Raw genomic sequence first — 20,366 nt, 5'->3', positions numbered from 1 at the left:
GGGGCATCCCAGGCCCAAGCCAGGCCTGTGGGACACACACGATCCCCCTCCCTGGCCCCATACTGGTCCACACATGCCTGGTGAGCAAGTGCCCTGGGCCGTCCCCTGTACTGGAAAGGATTCCCCTGTCCCGGCCGTACTGATAAATATGGAAACTCCATCTTTATTGGCTGTATAAACATCTCTGGTCTGTACATACATTTCATACATCATAGTGCAGGGCCTGAAGGGAGGGCCGAAGGGGAGGCCCCAGCAGCACAACACCTCACCCCTTTTCTCAAAGCCCTGCCCACTCTGCCCAAACCAAGGCCTCTCCCTCCCAGAAGTCACTGAGGAGGGGACAGGGGTCAAGCAGCTAGGAGACCGGAGGGCTTGGTGCGGAGGACACGTTAAGCGCTAGAATCAAACACTGAAGCGAAACAGGCAACTGGCACAGGCAGCAAGCAGGGGCGGGGGCAAGGCAGGGCAGGGGAGCGTGGGCCCCGTGCCCTCGGGCTCTCGCTAGGGCTCTGGGGTCCCGCCCCCACCACGTGGGAGAGACAGGCTCTGGAGTCTCCGCCTGCCTCCCCAGGAACGAGAGAGGGGTGCCAGAGGTGAGCCAAGGAGGGCAAGGGGGAGACAGGAGCAAAGGCCCCAGTCCCCCGATTTGACAGCCCCTCTCTCACCCCATCAAACACGTCATGGACACCATCTACGTGTGTACAGCTGGGGGAAGCCAGAGACTCGCATTCTCGGGGGGACTGTGGTGCCTGAGCAGGCAGTGAGGGAGGAAGCTGGCTCGCAGGGGAAAGAACGGAGACCCTCGAGTAGTCTTCTCGGGACACCAGTCAGTGGAAGGAGACAGAGGGCCCAAGAGAGCGCCCCCCCAGCCCAGCCCGGGGGGGGGGGATGACAGCGGCAAGTGCTTCACACGACGACGAGGAAAGGAAACAGGAAAGGAGATGAGAAGAGGAACCCTGTGGTAAACAGAGGACGGGGTGTCCTGCTCCACCCTTGCCAAGCCTCACGCCCAACAGCAGCTGAGACGGGCGCTCACTCCTCTCCCCTCACACGGGCCAGGGTGGGAGGGGCACGCGGGAGCCCACGGCCAAAGCCAGTGGGCCCCACCCATGAAGCAACACCATCCTTTGGGCTGGTTCCTGTCCAGCCAGGAACTCTCGCCCAGGGACTAACAACAGGGGCAGCACCAGGTCAGAAACATGGGCACAGAGGAGCCTGGCAGGGGCCTGATCCGGTAGGGCAGAGGGACAACACACCCCCTGGGGCCTGCTGGGTAAGCAAATCCTCGGGGCGTCAGGAACGGGGTACCTGGCTCTGCAAAGGGCGAGGAGAGGGAGAAGGGGCAGGTCCAGGGGAGAAGGCCTAGCCACTCAAGGGGTGCAGATCCACTTTGACTTTCTCCCCACAGCTCAGCATCCCAATTGTGGGGAAGAAGCCCCCAGAAGGTACGACAGCATCTTTCTTCCCAATAATCTTGCCATTCCGAGTGAAGAAAACCTGGGGGTGGAAGAGAAAAGTGGGATAGGCAGGCTCTAGCCTCTCCTCTGAGGATGCTGGAGCTACGCAGGCCTGAGCCGCGTCACTCCCAGCTCGCACCACCGTTGGCGAGAGACAGAGGGCGATGCAGGAGGTGACCACGAGAGGGCGTCCCGAGGCCGGAAACCGGCCTCCCAGCCAGTCTCCCCACTCAGCAGCCAGCCAGGGCTTCCCCTCTCCCCTCCCTGGGCTCCGCTTTTTGTACTAACACCAGACCTCACGGAGGCCCAAGACCCCTAGTCCAACCCCAGACCCACCCCACTCACCACCACCTTCTTGCCCTCGTGCTCCTGTTCTATCTCTTCCCCATCATCTTCCTCTTCCTCTTCCTCCTCTTCCTCTTCCCCTTCCTGGTGCAGGTACATGACGTTCCGGACATTCCGGACAGCTCGGGCGGTCGGGGACAGGATCACTGTGTCACAGCTGTCATCACTGTCACCTGGGGGCCAGGAAACCTGAGCTCCTGTGGTACTGCCCCCACCCTCTGCCCGACCAGCCTGGTTGGCCATGGTCACCCCACTCACCCTCACTGTCCAAGATGTAGTCCCGGGGGAACATGATTCCACAGCCCATGATGTCCCCTTTGTAACAGCGTGGCCCAAAGGGGTCCCCCACACCACTGCCATGGAAGATCTTCCCGTCATCTGTCGGAGGAGGGGAGAGGACACACACCTGAGGGAGGGGCCGACACCCTACAGCCCCTAGAGCGGCCCCTGCTTAAAGCTGAAGTGTCCCTCCCTCCCTCGCTGGCCCTGAGGAAGGGAGGAGAGAGAATGAGGGCACCAGATTAAAGAGAGACGCACAGTTGTCCCCTCAAGGGGCTAAGGGAGAAACTCCCTTGGGAGCTGGTCAGAGAGCGGGGGCCCTCGGGAGGGGAGGGAGAGGCGGGACCAGGAACTCACAGCCCCTCCTTTCTAAAGGAAGCCCTAAAGGAAATCAAGCCGATCCAAAAAAAAAGAAAATGCAGAATCTGCAGGAAGGGTGCAGAGGGAGCCAACTCAGAGGCCTGGAATGTCCAGTTTGGGCCCAGATCCCCCACCCCTGTTCTGCTCCCCTGGCTTTTTGGGCTGGGAGGAAAAACACAGATGAAGACAAAGCGCTAGCAGCTTGGGAGGGGGAGAGCAGAGAGCGGCAGGGGAAAGTCTCTCGGGCCAGATGCTGAAGGCGAGGCCCCTAGTGTGGGGTCAGGGAAATGGATGTCCCTGTGCCCCTATACCCCACCCCACCCCCAGCTTCCCCAGGGCAGCCCCTCACGCACCTGCATGGTAAGCCACAGACCCTCTGCTCCAGCCAGGGTGCCTGTTCTTGGGATAATCCTACACCAAGACAAGAAAAGAAAGCTGTGGTACCTCGCACAGGAAAGAGGATGCGAGAGTGGCTTACGAACCACTTCTGAAACAAGCTACGACCCAGGTGGCTGCTCCCACCCCGGCAACCTCACCCCTTCAGGCACTGGAGGTCGCAGGGGAAGGTGGGAAGGTGCTTGGCTTTCCCAGCCAGGGCTGCAGGCTGCCCCCCACCCCACATCCAGGCCTTGGTGCGTGTGGTGCGCTCACGACCCTCTCTCAGCTCCGAGGTGACTTGGGGTCTGTGCCCTCACACGGCAGGCACATACGGCCTGTTCTGTCTCGGGTTAGACCTCCCTCTGCAGCCCAGCCCCTTGATCTCCCCAAGAGCTCCGGGCCCCGGTCCAACAGCCCCAGAGCTGAGCAGCTCCACAGGCCAAAAGCCAGCACTGGCGCCCACCTTCCGGGCCAGCCCCAAGGCGATGTAGCATTTCTCTCCAGGGTCCACGATCTCCACTTCGAAGTAGTGGCTACGGGTGCTCAGCGGGTGCCGGGCCTGGGCCAGCCCCACATCCACGATGCTCTTGCCCTTGCCCAAGTACTCCAGTAGCTGTGGGGGAAGAACCAGGGGTGGGGGGCAGGCTAGCACCCCACCCCTGGAAACCTGGTTCCAGGGCCATCTGGGGACCAGTTTTCCTGGGTCTCACAGAAAGCCCTGGCCGAAAGGGAAGGGATCCTGGAGGCACAAAGTGGGCCTCAGGGTTCCAGGCAGGCATGGGAGAACAGGGATGGGGGCAGGGGCGTGGAGGTGGCAGCACGAGCAAGAGGGCTGAGCCCCTGCTAAAGGCTGCGCCCACCTGCCTACCGAGCCAAAAACCCTCTCCTTGCTGTGGGGACCCGGCGAGAGCAGCACAGCGATCCAGATGGCCGAGTGCCAGGACCACACAGGGGTCTGTACACTCTGCCATCACTTCCCTCAATCACCCTTCCAGGAAAGGGCCACCCAGGGGCTCTGAACACAGAGAAGAGGAGAAGCAAAGGCTAGGCTGAGAGGAAGCCTCATGGCTTTCTCAGGGTGCCTCGGGCGGATAGGGAGGATGCAGAGGTTAGGGGCCAACTCCAGACGTCCGGGGGAGGGGAGACGAGCCCAGAAGCCAGTTCTGCCTGGGATGGGACTGATATAATTTCTCAAGGTCTTTGTTTTACTTGGCTTTGAACAGAGCTGTTTGTAGCGGGGTCGAGGGGAGCCAGGGAACCGAGGACAACCAGCTCTTCTCCTTCATTTAATGCGAGGGAGGGGAGCAGGCAGAGAGAAGCTAGAAAGGCAGGCGTTCCTGCCCCCAGCTCCTCACGGCTCTTTCAAGCTGGAGCAGGGGTGTGGAGGGGAGTTGACTGATGGGCTCTTGGGGCTCTTCGGCCCCACAGTGATCCTGCCTGGGCATGATGGGGCGGCAACCCCCGATCTGGGAGGATTTATTTATCAGTTGTCATGGTGATAGTAGGGCTGTGACTCAACCCCATCCCCTCTTTCCCCCACCCTCAGCATCACCTGGGATTCCTTAATCCCTTTTTAATTAACCAAACTGCCCCTCAAGACTTTCTTCTACCCTCCCACCCCTCCGGCCCTGAAGAAAATTCACTCCCTGAGGATCTCCTCCACTTATCCCTGGCAAGCCTCGGGACGCTGGCCTCTCACCCCACAAAGAACTCCTGCCTGAACAGGAAAGGCATCACACTCGCCTGCACCAGTGCCGAAGCCTCCATGTGTCTTCAGCAGAGGCAGGCGCTGCATCCTCAGCAACCCCTTCAGGGAGGCAAGAGAGGGACTCGGCCCCCTTCTCAGCCCTGGATCCCCGAAGCCCTGTCACCTCAAGCCCATTCTCCCCTCCTCCCCAGAGAACTGGAGGCGGGGGACAGGGGGCACCAGGAGAAAGGCCAGAGGTGTACAGGAGGCCACCTAAACTTTCTTCTCTCCTTCCTGCAGCCAGGACCATGCATGTTTCGGGCTACACTGGCTCTGTGATATTCATTCTCCTAGCCCAAGTCTCCATTATCTCACACTGCTTTCTTCCATCAGAAAGGGGTCCCCTGCAGGTGGTCTTCTGATTTACTGGGTATTATGAAGGCCCACACTGTTTACATTCTATTTCTGGTCCTCTGTATGTTCTCGGCGTGGCCTGGGTTCCTCCTCTGCATCTCTCCCCACACGGCCCGGAGGGATGTGGTATGATGCACATTAACTAACATAGACTCCACCCAATCCGAGCAGCCCCCAGCCCAACCTCTCCACCCTGCATTGCAGAACTGGGTGGGGGATCCCACAGCTGCCCTTGACCCACTCCATCCAACTGGCCTCTGCATAGGAAACACAGTGTTCTCCACTTCCAGAGCCAAGAGACAGCAGACCCAGATCCTGATCCTTGGGAAAAACCCGCCCAACCATTCCCTCTGCCTCAGCCCAGAGGAGGGCAGGCTGCCGGTTTGTCTGTGGATAGGGTGGGGATGGTTCCTTAAGCTAAAAGGCCAGGAGGATGAAACACACTAACGTGGGACTCTAAAGCCCACTCCCCAGCCCGCAGAGCAGCTCAGACAGGCTGCTGAATGCCTGGAAGACTAGGGCCATGCACAAGCCACCTCTTCAAGAGAGGAACCACCCACCCCTTAGGGTGTAAGCCCCTGGATTCATCTGTTCCTCTCGCATCCACTCTCCTGCCCCTGGGCAAAGTCCTCCCAAGCCCTGGGAGCCTTCTCAGAGCACTCAGAGGAGCAGGTAGGGGAGAGTCTGGCCTCCCTGATAGATCCTTGCTTGAGTGCACTCCTCCCCTCCTTAGACTAGGGCTGGTAGAAACCTAGAGATGAGAGGTTTAGCACCTAGAGTCTGAGTTGCTAGAATCTTGATGCTGGTCCCTCAATCTGTGCCTCAGGTGCCTCTTAGTTTCTACATTTTTTTGGCCATGGCACAGGGCTTGCGGGATCTGAGTTCCCGACCGGGGATCGAACCCGTGCCCCCTGCAGTGGAAGCATGGAGTCCTAACCACTGGACCACCAGGAAATTCCCAAGATACTTCTTAGTTTGAAAGAGAATCAAACAGACCTGGGTTCAAATCCTAGCTCCTATTACTTACTAGTCACTAAACTCAAGCAAGTGACTCTCACTTCTTTAAGCCTCAGATACTTCATCAGTAAAATAGGGGTACCACTACCCGCATCTCCAAATATGGGTACGATGAAGTGAAGTGAGTGTCAAGGGCTTAGCCTGGAGCCTGACCCCCGGTAGGTGATAAATGCACACGTCAGCCTTTCCCTGACTCAGGAAATGGGGGTGATACTGGAATATCCCAAAGTTCCCATGCTCCCTAAACATTAACAGTCTACAACAGACTGGAACTGCCAGTCACAGAGAAGGAAAGGTTCTCTCACCTCAGCCCTTACCCCCAACTAGAATGCGCCCTTGGGCTCCCAGGACACTCCTCATATGACTCCATCCCAAGGGGCCAACTGTCTTCCTCCCAGTATTTCTCCTCAAACAATACCCCCAATCAACAGGCATGCTCCTTTACATCTTTGGTGGGGGTGGGGAACTCTTTCCTTAAGGCTCCCAAGACCCCCTCCCCACCCCACCTCCCTCCACACACAACGGAAGCCTTGAGAGGCCAAACAGGTCAACTCCACAGAGCGGAGCTGCAGACCAGAGTGCAGAGAGCCTCCTGCACCCCGCCCCCTCCCTCATACCAGTAGCCCTTCTCAGCCTCCTCTCCTGCTGCGACCCGCCCTCCTCCTCTTGCTAGCAGAGACCCTAATCCCTCTTGACAGCAGCAAGGGAGGACTCAGTGCCCGGAGGGCCTAGAAGCAACTGAAACACGAACCAAGAACATGCTCCCCACCGGCCAGCTCAGGCCCCAACACGGTCTCCTCCTGGGTTGGGCCCGGGGGGGACCCCTGAGAGGGTGGGGCCTCATTCACCCCACTTTGTGTACCAAGGCTGTTGCCCCGTCACTAAGGAGTTGTTAGAGGAGCTATGAACAGAAATGAGAAACAAAGACAGAATGAGTCTAATCCCCCAGCCCTACCTACTGCCCCCCCCCTTGACACATTACCTCACTGTGCAAGGCCTGGGGACAGGAATGAGGGGGAGCACCCCACGCCTGAGCAAACGCAACAGCAATTCTTCAGCATCCCGGAGCTCAGGGAAGGGGGCGCTCTTTAAGAGGGGAAAGTGAGGCCACAGGAAGCAGGGAACGACTTCCCTCTGGAAAGAGCCGGTCTGTCTATATATAGATCCTCAGATCAAACAAACACAACTAAATATTAACAACTCTCGAATCTAGATAGTGGGGATACAGTGGGTGTTCACTGTGCTATTTTTTCAACTTTCCTGTATGTTTGAAACTTTTCATAATGAATTGCTGGAGGAACAAAAAGGGTCAGGAGTTGAATTCACTCTTCTGTATGGGAAGAACCAGTGAGAAGGGAGAAAAGAGGATAATTGAGACTACAAAACTGGGAGAAAGGGCTATAGGAGTAAAAGAATTCCAAGGTAGCCAAGTAAACTCACCTGGGAGGCCCCTGGCTAAGCCACTAGACAGGAGAAATCCCCAGGGACATGGGAGTTTAAGCCCAGGAACTCTGAATTCACCTTATGAGAAGCGAGTAGGAGAGATTGGCTACAGAAGAGTGGGCCTGGGCAGAAGGCAGAAGCATATATCAGGCAGTGGAAAAAGCTGGGGTAGGGGTCAAGGAATGAATATCTGGGCTTAGTTCTGCTGCTAATTCGCTGTTTGACATTTGATCAAGTCTCTTCACTTTTCTCTGGGACTGCTTTCTCAGCAGTACAAGAGGATATATGGGAATGTCGGGCAGTCACGACAACTGGGGCGCAGGGGGTGGGGGTGGGGTCGGAGCTACCAGCATCCTGGGTCTGGGAACCAGGGATGCTAAATGGCTTGCACATCAAGGAACTGTCTCACCTAAGATGCCCACAGTCTCTGCACTGAGAAACCTGGACAGGATGGCATCAAAGCCTCCTCCAGACCTTTATGGTTCTATGGCGTGTCCTCCTGGGAACATCACCTGGGGCAGGAGACAGGCTGCAACAACAGCAGAGGTCTGAGGTCTCAGGGAAGGGCTCCCCACAGAGGGGGACATAAAAACAGGAAGGGCAGAGAGGAGAAGCAGCTGTGCTGGACATCTTTAGAAATAGGAGGCACAGGCACAGCCTAATGACCTCTCCCAGGCTCCTCCAGGCTGACACCACTCTGACTGCTGGATCGGAAATACAGTGGATGGTCAGAGGGACAAAAAGGATGAGGCAAGAAGGTCAGGAGGCAAGAGTGGATGGGGGGCCGAGGGGCTGGCAGAAACTGGGTAAGTCACCCTCATTTGAAAGATGAGGTAGTTGGCAAGACTAGAAGAGAAGCCTGCGTCCCTCAGGAGGCTCATGCCCACGGCTGGCCCAGAGAAGCAAGTGCGCAGGGAGCAGTGTGCCTACCCTGGCAGCTGTCCCCAGCTGGGGTGCGGGTTTGACAGAAGAGCTACACTGAACAGCTTAAGTCAAGAAAGAAAAAAATCCTTAAATGTGTGGCCTGAGGGCACTGGGGGAAGGGCAGGGAGGAAGGAAGGCTATTTATAAATGTCTACAGGATTCCGCATCAATTAGAAAAGACTGCCTGGGAGGAGCAGGGAGCAGAGTCGGGACAAGTCCAGGCAGGGAAAGGGTGCCAGGAAAAAACTCTTGAGGAGAGGTCAAGGATGAGCTGGAGCATCGCCCTGGCTCAGCCCCAAGCTCAACTCTGCAGATGCCAAAATGATGGTGGAAGGGGAAAGGAAAGGAGGGATGAAGGTCAGGGAGTGGGCATCTGAGGCCTCCTGGACCCTAGTGCCAGAAGGGGGTGCAGAGTGCCCGAAGCTGCAGGAGGCCACACTTTCTGCCATTTTCCTTGTGTTTGACTCACCTTGAACTCCAGAGTGGAGAGCCTTACTCATAATCCACCCACCCCCCCCACCCCACCCCCACCCCCGCTGCTTCTGTTTTGCTATCAAAGGCTGAGTTGAAAACAGCCTGGGTTGGGGTGAGAATGCCAGAGGGTGGAGGAAAAGGTTGAGCCAGGAAGGAGGGAAGGAGCGAGAGGGCCGCAGAGGGACAATTCGAAGTGGAAGGCCCGAGCAGCCCACTAGAGGTCAGGGCCAGACCCCTAAGTCAGCATCCATTCACTCCCAAACCAGCAAGAGGCACAGAGGGTAGATATGAAGAATTTCCCTCTCTCAAGGTCCATACACTTCCCAAGAAAGTTTAAAATCTAGGCAGGGGACTAAAGCAGGTATGGTGAGGTGTATAAAAAGGCCAGCTTTGGAGGATCAAGGACTCTCACTGAATCATTATCTGCCTCTATTCTCATCCTCTATAAAATGTAGGAAGGCAGAAGAGATTGTCATTGATGCTTACTCGAAAAAGAACTCAAAGAACCTTCCCCAGCATGAGTGGGATTTGTGACCACACCTGCTCCACAATGCAGAGAATGGAAAACTGTGCTAGCTGGGCTGGGATCAAGCCAAAAGGGTGTTCCAGGCATCCGGCCTCCAAGTCAGCCCAGCCTCTCAAAGGCAGGCGTGCAGGGCAGCAGCGTGCATGGGGTGGGGGGTGGGGGGCCTGAAGGAACCAAAGAAGGCAAAGGAAAGCTACTGGCTACTGCTCGTTCCTAGGGTTAAGCAACTAGGCTGAGCTCTCAAACAAAGGGAAGGCAGGAAAGAGGACCACCGCTAAGGAGAACACAGATCTGGACTCAAGAATCATGTCAGGACGCCAGGCTCTCCTGACAAAATTCCCACTTTCCAAAACGCTACAAAAGACCCTGTCTTGGGACTTCCCTGGTGGCGCAGTGGTTGAGAATCCGCCTGCCAATGCAGGGGACATGGGTTCGAGCCCTGGCCCGGGAAGATACCACATGCCACGGAGCAACTAAGCCCGTGCGCTGCAACTACTGAGCCTACACTCTAGAGCTCACGAGCCACAACTACTGAGCCCGTGTGCCGCAACTACTGAAGCCCTCGCACCTAGAGCCCGTGCTCCGCAACAAGAGAGGCCACCGCAATAAGAAGCCTGTGCACCGCAATGAAGAGTAGCCCCCGCTCGCCGCAACTAGAGAAAGCCCGCACGCCACAACGAAGACCCAATACAGGCAAAAATAAATAAATAAATAAAGTAATTTTTAAAAAGACCATGTCTTCACTCCCTATTCTAAGCAATCCTGACATACTTCTGTGGACCCCGGGATTCTGCCCAGCCCTACCCTTCCCCTTACTTACAGTTCCGCAGACTCTGACGTCGTGCAGCCGGCCCCACTCGTCCTCGTAACTGTCCACCATCATGACACTGTCGTCCTCGCGGCCCAGCTCAGCGTTCAGGTGCAACCGCACCTCCTCACCCAGGGAGTGCATGCCCACTGCTGGGAACAGCCCATCGGGGGACATGGGCATGATGGTGGAGCCCACCTGCAGCGGAGGGAGGGGAAGGAAGGGAGGGAGCTGCCGCCTGGCTCACCTTTCCACAGCTCATCTAATTCTCACAAGGGGACTTCTGAGATGATGCAACCAGTCATCATCACACACGCTGACAGGGAGCAAAACAGAGGTACAGAGAAGCATAAAAAGCTGCTGAGTACTCCTAGCTGAGCAAGGTACCCACGGAGCTAAAAGGCAAACACAAGTCTCTTGTCAACCCCCCCCCCGCCCCCCGCAAACACTTTAGGTACGCGTGAGTGTGGACTGGAGCAGGAAAGTGCTGAGCATAGGTGCTTAAGGAAGGAAGACCACTAGGCTGGCCAGCGGAGGCCTGAGAAGGCAATTTCTCAGGGTGGGAGACGGGGCTGGGGAGAAGAAGAAAGAGAGCTGGGGTCTCTCCTATTTGCTCTTACCCCATCCCTTCACCATCACTAGTCTCTCTCTGAAGAGGGAAGGAAAGGAGAAGTGAAATAAGGAACACGAAACACAGAAAGGACATATCCCCAAAAGCATTCAAGTCAAAAATCCCAAGAGGACCTCCAGCTTATGCAGCCAGGTCATAATCTCCCCATCTTTTTTTCTGCTCAAAACCTTCCCCCATATCACCAGTTCTGTCCCCCACAGTTTCTGCCCCTCCTCCGCTGCACAAACCTGCCCCTCTGCGTCCATCACCTGGGGAATGTCCCAGCTTCCCCTGGGTGTGGGGAGCATCTTCTCCTACATGCAGGAGACCCCAGGAGAATCTGAGGCTGAACTGAAGAAAATGGGAAATAAGCCCGTGGGGCCCTGAGCAAGCCCCAACTAGCAGACTCTTCCTTATTACTCACACAAATCCCTGGACAGCTTCAAGCCGTTTAAATCCCACTCAGGATGTCCCACTTACCCGCTTCCCATTTTTGGTGAAGAAGATCTGGGCAGTCTGCACATCAAAGGACACTGGCTCAATGCCACAGCCAATCCGGTCCCCGGAGTTGCACTTTGACCCAAACTGGCGGCCCTTGGCCCGGCCATTGTACAGCCTGTGGACAGAGCAGCACAGACACAGGACCCGAACCCGGCTTCCCAACCTCTCCCCAGTGCTCCTGCTTCCATCACTCCGCAACGGCATCGACCTATGTTCTCGGGGGAGCTCCACCCTCCCCTTTAAGTCTGCAAACCTCCAAGGGTAGCCAGCAGGCCACCTTCCTGTCCCTATCAGAAAGGTCTATGAAAATACCCCAAGACCAGTGAAGGAATAGCCAAAGCCACCCTGAGGTAGTCCATTATATCCAAGATTCCCAAATCCGTAGGAAAGGGGTCGGGTTCCACAAAAGGCAACTCACTTGCCATCATCAGCATGGTAGGCTACAGAGTCAGGCAACCAGCCAGGCTGGTGATCCAAGCTGTAGTACTGAGGGACCAGTCCCACAGCAATGGTACCCCGGACCCCGCTGTCCACAATAGACACCTGGAGGGAGGAGAGCAGGGCACAGTTAGCAAGGAGGGGAGTTAGACATCAAAGGGGGCTGAGGCTCAAAGAGCAAAAGACAGGGGAATCAGAGAAAAAGTCAGGGCACTCAGAGGGAGAACTGGGGAAAGTGGGCGCCCACGTTACCACAATTACTTAGAAAACAATTTCCAAGCTATGGAAAAAGATGGGAGATGGAGTAGATGCTGGGCCTGGGTTAGGGGGTGGGAAAGGACATGGGTCAAAGTCTACCTAGGTGAAGTGCAGGAGAGCAGAAGGGACAGGGTGAAAGGACTTTAGGGTGTCTCTCAGATTAGGCACCATGCTATCCTGGGCCCTTTTCCCAGCCAACAGGATAATCCTGATGGAAAATGTAAAGGACCAGTCAAGAACCCAGTAAAAGAGCGCCTTGGAGCTTAACCATCTCACCCCCTGCTCTGCCCACCCCCTGCCTTGATCACCTCAAAATAATTGCTGTCCTTTGTCAGGGGTCGAGAAGCCACGTAGCAGCCAACTTCACCAGAGTTTCCATGGTAACTGAAGGAGGAATGAAGGGGAAGTTCCATTAGCAGCCTAGTCCAGGGGTTGGGGGGAGGGCCTCAGCATCCCCAACCCCCACCCTGTGAGGGCCAGCACAGAAGAGAATCCATCAGGCCATACTTCAGGACGTCTGCACAAACACCATAACAAGATACTTGAGGTCACCCACCCCACCCGCCACCTCCCGCCAGGGCCCAGCCCACACCAGACCAATGCAAGCCTGGCTTCTTCACTGCCGGTGGGGAAGAGAAGGCGGAGCCTCCCTCAGTTGCCTATTAGGGGTCTCACAACCCTGTCTAACCTCAGTCCCTCATGCTGCAGCTTCGGCCCTTTTCCTCTGGCTCTGTCCTCGGTGGAGCTGGAGAACGGCTGGTCTCTATCCTCGGGACCAAAGCCCTTTGCAGATTGGAAGACAGTTACTCAGTCCCCACTCCTCAGCTTTCTTGTCTCCAGGCTAGATAGCACTACTTCCTCCCCCGTTTCCAGTGACAACTTTGTGACAGAATTAGACTCGGATGGAGTCAGGGGAAGGTTCAAGCCAGAAAATAGAGCGAAAACAAACACAAACACACAAACCAAAGGGTTGGAAGGCAGTAAGCAGGATGCACTACAGGACTGTCCTTCACAAAACAGGAAATCCACTGCCTTTGAAATGGCCATTCTTCACCGATCCCAACTACAGAGATGCAGGCAGGAGAGCCCGGCATCGCACAGACTCACTGGAGTCCTTTCAACAAGGCAGCTGGGCAATTCCGGAGACCCCAGCAGCCTCCATCTCTGACATGACTGCTTCCAATGCAGACCAGGACAGAGGGACCCACAGACACAGGCAGAGGGGGGTGCGGGGTGAAGAAGCATATACCACTCCATTCGGAAAGGCCTCCAGGGTTTACAGCATACCCCTCGCTGTGCAATGCAGACAGTCCTCTGCCTTTGCAAAAGCCCCTTGTCGTCTCTAAGATCTGGCACAGAAAGGAAAATGTGGAAGCACTCCCCGAAACTCACCTCAAAGTGTCTCCATCTACAAGAATGTGCTTGAACCTCTCCTGATATCGGAAAGCCCGGACCTCTCGAATCTCCCGGATCCGCCGGCGCCAATTCAGAAACCGGTAGTGCAGGTTGAGGTCATCCATCTTGTTCATGAGAACAAACCTGCCAGGGGGAGAAGGAGATTGAGGAGGAAGAAGCAAGGCGCTGAGCAAAGTACCTCAGCCTGTTCCACCCAGAATGCGGAGAGGACACTGGACTTGAAGCCAGTTGCCCAGATTGACCTCAACAGTCCCCACCCTCATCCTTTCATTCAGCAAACATTTACTGAGCTCCCACTATGTGCTCCTACTGTCCTAGGTGCTAGGGATACAGCTGTGAACAAGATGGATGGGATGTCTGTTCTCATAGCACTTCCATTCTATTGGGGGAGGCATGACAGCAATAAACAGACACGACAATGTTAGACAGTGGAGGAAAAAGCAGAGTGCTCTGATAAAGAATAATGGGGTGAACTCTATGAGATGAAAAGGTGACAGGCACGTAACAAGCCCAAGAAAGAGCATCCCAGGCAGAAGGGACAGCCAGGACACAGGTCCCGAGGGGCAAGGCAGTTGGCATGGTAGGAAAATAGAAAGGCCAGGTGGCTAGTGTGTAGGGAATGGGAGGGAGGGAGAATGTACCAGAAGAGGATGGAAGGAAGGTAGGGGCCAGATCAACGCCCTACAGACCATGTTAAGGAGTGTGAATTTTATTTCAAGTGTGATGGGAAAGCTCTGGAGGGTTTTATGCAAGAAAATTATATGATTTTAAGGTTTATCAGATCGTAAAGCTCATTCAGGCGGTTGGTTGGGAGACTAAACTAATCCCATAAGAGGCAAGAACAGAAGTGGCAAACAATTAATTAGGAGGCTGCTGCAGCTGTTCCAATGAGAGATGGCATCCTCAAAGATGGTAGCAGTGAAGATGGAGTGGAGTAGGATGACCCAGGTATTTAAACCACTAACAGTGCTAACATATGAATGAATGAATGAATGAATGGACGAATTTTTCCCAAAGCGACAAAAAGGGGAGGTACTTTCTCTTCCCATCCCCCAAACCCTTGGACAAGGGTTCCATCCAGGCCTGACTGTGCCTTGCACACAGCAGGGGCTTAGGAAGCCTCGGCTAGGCTGAATTCAATCCCAATGCGCATATTACACGCGTCTGCAGTAGCTACAAGCCACCGCGTGACCAAAAGGGTAGGCAGCTGTGGGGCAGCCCTAGAATTGGCCTCCTTGGCACTCGGCCAGGGGGCTCGACCCCAGGTCGATGTTGGCGCCCAACCTAGGGCCATCTGCTTGCCTAGAACCCCACAGCCTTGGCGCCGCCGATACGCGGCCGCACCGGGCCCCGCCTCCACCCCGGGCACAGCCCGATCACTCAGACGAGACCCGGGGGAAAGGGGCCCTAGCCCGTCAGTGTGACTACGCCCAGCCTCCCCAGGCCCTGCACTGGGCCAAGGAGGGTCCCCAGGGAGGAAGACCAGTGACCAGAGCGCAAGACCCCGCCCCTGACTCCGAAGCCTCCTCCCAGGACCCCAGCCTCCCGCCTCAGGCTCCGTGGAGACCGACCCGAGGCCTCGGGGACCCCGCCCCCGATCCCCGCCTACCGGGGCCGCCGCGTCCTCCTCATCCATAGGCCTCTGAGCTCCGCTCACTAGCTCTTCGGCCGCCGCCACCACACACATCCGGGTCCCCGCCCTTCCAACGGTCCCCGAGACCCGCCCCTTTCCACCCACCCCGGCCAATCTGCAGCGGCTGAGGACAACAGGCACCTGCAGAAGCCAATCGAAGGACGCAGGCCGGGTCGGGCGCGGCCCGGTGAACCCGGTACCTAGTGCCGGGTAAGGGGCTACTAAATACGGGTGTGGAGAGGGTGGGAGGCGGCGACGTGGCAGCGTGGACGCCACACTGGGCGCCCTGGGCGCTGACTGGCCGGTCAAGGGGCGGCTCCCTCCGGGCGGGGTGGGCGGGGAAGGTCGCTGCGCACCCACAAATACTGCGACTGTTGCCTCAGCGCTCGTTCAGTGTTAGTCGTGAGGCTAAGAGCTTTGAAGGAATGTCCTTTTAATCCGTTCAACAACCTTATGAAATGAGTCTTATTAAATCCTTTTTGTAGATGCAGAGCCTGAGGCTGGCCTCCACAGTTCGTGCGCCTGTTAACATATACTTTGTATTCTCCCGAGCTCCATTTCATGTTACCTTTCCTTCATTCTAGGCAGGGCATTCCCTTCCTGGAGGAGAGAACTTCGGATGCAAAAAGCAGTGGCATGAAACGGCACGCTGTTCAGGAACAGAGGGGTTGGTGTAACTTAAGGAAAGTTAGGCTGGGGCCATAATGTGAAGGGAAGAAAGATACTGACATTTATTGAGCACCTACTAAAGGGTGATTATTGCCGTTCTGGGGAGAACTTCCCCGGTTCCTCCCATCACCGAATTTCTCTATTCCAGATAGGAAGGTTTTCCCTCCTCTGTATTCTTTTTTTTTTTTTAATAAATTTATTTATTTAGTTTTGGCCGCATTGGGTCTTTGTTGCTGTGCGTGGGCTTTCTCTAGTTGTGGCGAGCGGGGGCTACTCTTTTGTTGCGGTGCACTGGCTTCTCACTGCGGTGGCTTTTCTTTGTTGCGGAGCACGGGCTCTAGGCATGCAGGCTTCGGTAGTTGTGGCACGTGGGCTCAGTAGTTGTGGCTTGCAGGCTCTAGAGCGCAGGTTCAGTAGTTGTGGCTCACGGGCTTAGTTGCTCCGCGGCACGTGGGATCTTCCTGGACCAGGGCTCGAACCCGTGTCCCCTAGCATTGACAGGCGGATTCTTAACCACTGCGCCACCAGGGAAGTCCTCCTCTGTATTCTTATACCATGTCGTTTGCACCTCATTTGTAGCACTTATTACAGTCTTACTTTTATTATTAAAGTAACTTCTGTTTGTAGATCTGTCTCTGCTGGACTGTGAGCTCCTTCAGACCCCTGAGAGCTATCCTATTCTTATCATAAATAGGTGCTGTACAAATGTTGAATGAAATGGAAGCCATCCTCTCCTATACTATAAACAGTGGCCACTTGGCATAATGGAGATAAGGTGTCAGAAATAGGTGTAGACCAGACATTAGGAAATCTGGATTAGAACCCCAGATCTGTGACTGACATTTACTTGTCATGTTTCCTTAGGCTCCTTAATCTGGGACAGTTATTCAGTCTTTCCTGAAGAGTAGATGCCAGTTACCTTGTTTAATATCCCTCAGTTTCATTTTAGCTGATATTTACTCATTATTAGATTGAGGTTATGCATTACCAGCTTTATCCAGATCTGTGATTAATTTTGAGTTAATTTTTTTCTTTTTTTTTTTTGCATATGGACGTCCAGTTTCTCCAGCAGCATTTGTTAAAAAGAATATCCTTTCTCTACTGAATTCCTTTGCACCTTTGTCAAACATCTATTGAACAAGTTAAAAAGAAAAACAAAGTGTTTAAAGAAAAGGAAAAAAATTAATTTACTGTATTTTTGTGGGTCTATTTCTAGGCTCTTTACTCTGTTCCACTGATCTGTTTTTCTATCTTTATGTTTTGATTACTATACCTTTATAATGAGCCTTGAAATCAGGTAGTATAAGTCCTTCAATTTTGTACTTTTTAAAAGTTGGTTTGAGTTATTCCAGATCCCTTGCTTTTCTATATGAGACAATCAGCTTGCCAATTTCTACAAAAAAGGCTTCTGGGATTTTAATTGGGATTACGTTGAATCTGTTGATCAATTTTGGGAGAACTGATGTTTTAACAATATGGAGTCTTCCAATCTATGAGGATTGCACTGAAGTCTCTTACTCTAATCCAGTACCACAGGGTTCATTCTAGCCTTCCTCCCTACTTCTCTCTGACAGTGAGAAACCCAATATCCATTACTTATTTGCTCAACCCCAGTACATATTAAGCAGTTGCAAAAATTTTAATCCATGAGAAACAAATTTATCAACTAGAGTACAGTGTTTATGTAGAGTGTAGAGTATGCCATTACATTTATCTTTAGCCTTACAGTTTCCAGTCATAACACTGTTTTCCAAATTACTTAAGTCAGCATGTTTTTTTTTTCTCATCCCCTCAGTGTGTTTTTGTCATACATATATAATACATTTAGATTCACCTGTTACAGTCTGCATTCTATCCTGAAATACCCTCCCATCCCGATTGGTTTTTTAGGTGTTTATTAAGTGTGTGTTGGATGGACAGATATTAATTCTAAGCTCCTTGGGAGCACAATTCCTCCCTATTTATGTCCATATAATGTAGTTACATCCACATAAATAAATGCTCTATCAATCACTGAATATATTTTTATTCATGTAATTACCAAAAAAAGCAAAACTCAGACTCCCAGTTATTATTTCTTCTCCACTAATGATTCCCAACTCCCAACCATCTGGCTGACTCCAGCCCAGTCTAGAAAACTGCTCTGCTCCCTTCCCAGTTCTCCTTTCTCTGATATCATTGGGACACTGGGAATCTAGACAGAACAAATCATGCACACACATTCACACGCATGCCTCTTTCCCCTCATCTCTGTTACACAAAGAGGTGCTTTCCTATCTGAGATGCCCTCCTCCCTCTTCTCCTAAACTCTTTTTTTTTTTTTGGCCTTGCCATGAGGCATGTGGGATCCTAGTTCCCCGACCAGGGATTGAACCCGGGGCCCTCAGCAACGATAGCACCAGGTCCTAACCACAGGACTGCCAGGGAAGTCCCCTAAACTCTACTTTAAAGCCCTATTCTCAGGACTTCCCTGGTGGCCCAGTGGTTAAGAATCTACCTGTCAATGCGGGGACACGGGTTCCATCCCTGGTCTGGGAAGATCCCACGTGCCCTGGTCCTGGAAGGTCCCACATGCTGCAGAGCAACTAAGCCCGTGTGCCACAACTACTGAGCCCATGCGCCACAACTAGTGAAGCCCGCATGCCTAGAGCCCAGGCTCCGCAACAAGAGAAGCCACCGCAGTGAGAAGCCCTTGCACCACAACGAAGAGTAGCCCCCGCGTGCCGCTACTAGAGAAAGCCCGCACTAAGCAACAAAGACCCAACGCAGCCAAAAATATAAATAAATAAATAAATAAATAAAAATAAATTAAAAAAAATAAAGCCCTATTCTCCGGGAAACCCTCTTTGGTTTATCCTGGGGCCAGGTTTCCCTTTCTTATTGAACTCTGACCACACTCCGGCCTCTCAGTCTCTTTGGCCTTTACTTGGAGAACAAGGGGGAGAAATAGGAAAAGAGAGAGGAGGGGTTAAAGGAGTTGGAGAGCCACAAGACCCCCTGGGGTGGGTGGCCTGGGCTAGCTCAGAAGTAGAGGAGCCTCCAGAAGAGTTACAGTGCGCCCGCTTCACCCCTCAAGGCCCTCCCCCAGGACTGCCTTTGCTCCCACCCAAAACAACAACTTTTACCTGTATCAATTCCGAACTCCTTATATGAACTGAGAGCTGGGGGGTCCAGAGGTGAAGAAGATGTGGGGCTCCTGTTCTCAAAACACTCAGAATCTGAGACTTCCCTGGTGGCGCAGTGGTTAAGAATCCGCCTGCCAGTGCAAGGGACATGGGTTCGATCCCTGGTCCGGGAAGATTCCACATGCCGTGGAACAGCTAAGCCTGTGCGCCACAACTACTGAGCCTGAGCTCTAGAGCCCATGCGCCTAGGGCCGGTGCTCCGCAACAAGAGAAGCCACCACAATGAGAAGCCCTTACATCGCAACAAAGAGTAGCCCCCGCTCGCTGCAACTAGAGAGAAAGCCCGTGCACAGCAACGAAGACCCAACGCAGCCATAAATAAATTAATTAATTAATTAAAAAAAACCCCAACACTCATAATCTAACTGGAAAAATAAGACACAAGAAAAGATAAGCAAAAATTTAAGATAGCAACACAACAATGTGGATGAATTAAAAGAAAGGCAGACAGCTGGCTGAGCAGGTGGGGATGAGGTGGGAGAATTTGGTTGTGGTGAGAGGAATGGTGGGGAGAATTTCATCCTTATGAGCTAAAAATTTGGAGTTCAGGGGAAGAAATTACCTCTGGGCACCACACCTTCCCTTCCCCTAATCTCAGTTCAGACTCAGAGATGAGAAACTGCCAGGAGGTTTTGGGGAAGGTGATCCCACCAGATGGCTGAACCACAGTGTGCTTCCCGGGCCAACCGTCCACAGGGTCATGATTGGCATATGAGAGCATGGGTCCTTGCGGGGAGGGGGGCATGGAGTACCGCCAAAGGTCTTTGAGGAGGAGAGAGTCACAGGAGCAAGACCAACTGGGAGGCTGTGTGTGGGACAGATGGCAGAAACCAGAGGCTGGAGACCAGCGGAGGTTATCGCAACAGTTCCCATGAGACCCACACCAGACTTAGGCCATGTCATGATGTGGTCATTAAGCCTCCTCTCTGGTGCTTTCTGTCTGTGGACTGTGCCACTACTTGTCTTTCCTCAGACTCAAAGCTCAAAAGGATCCAGGCAGGCCCCCTCCTTTACCCCTGCTTGTCAAAAGGAAGTCAGCACCTGGGGGTGCTGTGGATTTGGAGGGATGGGCTGGGTGTGAGAGATGCCGAGCATAAGGGAGCAGCACGACAGAGTGTAACCTGCAAGAGGAGAAGGAAGTCCTGTCAAAGTTTATTTATAAAAAGCCTAAAGGGCTTCCCTGGTGGCGCAGTGGTTGAGAGTCCGTCTGCTGATGCAGGGGACGCGGGTTCGTGAAGATCCGAACCGGGGAGATCCCACATGCCGCGGAGCGGCTGGGCCCGTGAGCCATGGCCGCTGAGCCTGCGCGTCCGGAGCCTGTGCTCCGCAACGGGAGAGGCCACAGCAGTGAGAGGCCCGCGTACTGCAAAAAAACAACAACAAAAATAAATAAATAAAAAATAAATAAAAATAAAAAGCCTAAGTAACAGCCCCAGCTGTTTAGCCTTTTCACAGCCCTGACAGAAGCTTTCCTCAAACTCTTCTCTCCACAGAGGCCAGACAGAGTCCCAGAGTGTGTGCACCTCGGCCCACACTCCATCCTG

At 53.9% G+C, this 20,366-nt stretch overlaps 1 protein-coding gene across 2 annotated transcripts; it reads right to left on the bottom strand.

Annotated features, from left to right (window-relative positions):
• Positions 1-137: 137 nt before the first annotated feature.
• On the bottom strand, positions 138-15,079 carry SPRYD3 (SPRY domain containing 3). 2 transcript variants are annotated; one of them, XM_030866908.2, is made up of 11 exons: positions 14,945-15,079; positions 13,312-13,458; positions 12,228-12,303; positions 11,642-11,766; positions 11,203-11,338; positions 10,125-10,310; positions 3,283-3,432; positions 2,795-2,852; positions 2,061-2,180; positions 1,803-1,975; positions 138-1,497 (listed from the first exon to the last, which is right to left on the bottom strand). In XM_030866908.2, exons 1-11 carry the CDS (start codon positions 14,965-14,967, stop codon positions 1,363-1,365), a joined length of 1,329 nt encoding a protein of 442 aa, XP_030722768.1. In that variant the 5' UTR covers positions 14,968-15,079; the 3' UTR covers positions 138-1,362. The 2 variants fall into 2 exon arrangements, with proteins under 2 accessions (XP_030722768.1, XP_069902606.1); XM_070046505.1 differs by having other exon boundaries at positions 1,809-1,975.
• Between the last annotated feature and the right edge of the window lie 5,287 nt (positions 15,080-20,366).

This window comes from Globicephala melas, chromosome 10 (assembly GCF_963455315.2).
Source record: "Globicephala melas chromosome 10, mGloMel1.2, whole genome shotgun sequence".
NCBI classification, from domain to species: domain Eukaryota; kingdom Metazoa; phylum Chordata; class Mammalia; order Artiodactyla; family Delphinidae; genus Globicephala; species Globicephala melas.
This window is presented reverse-complemented; position numbering and strand designations above follow the sequence as displayed.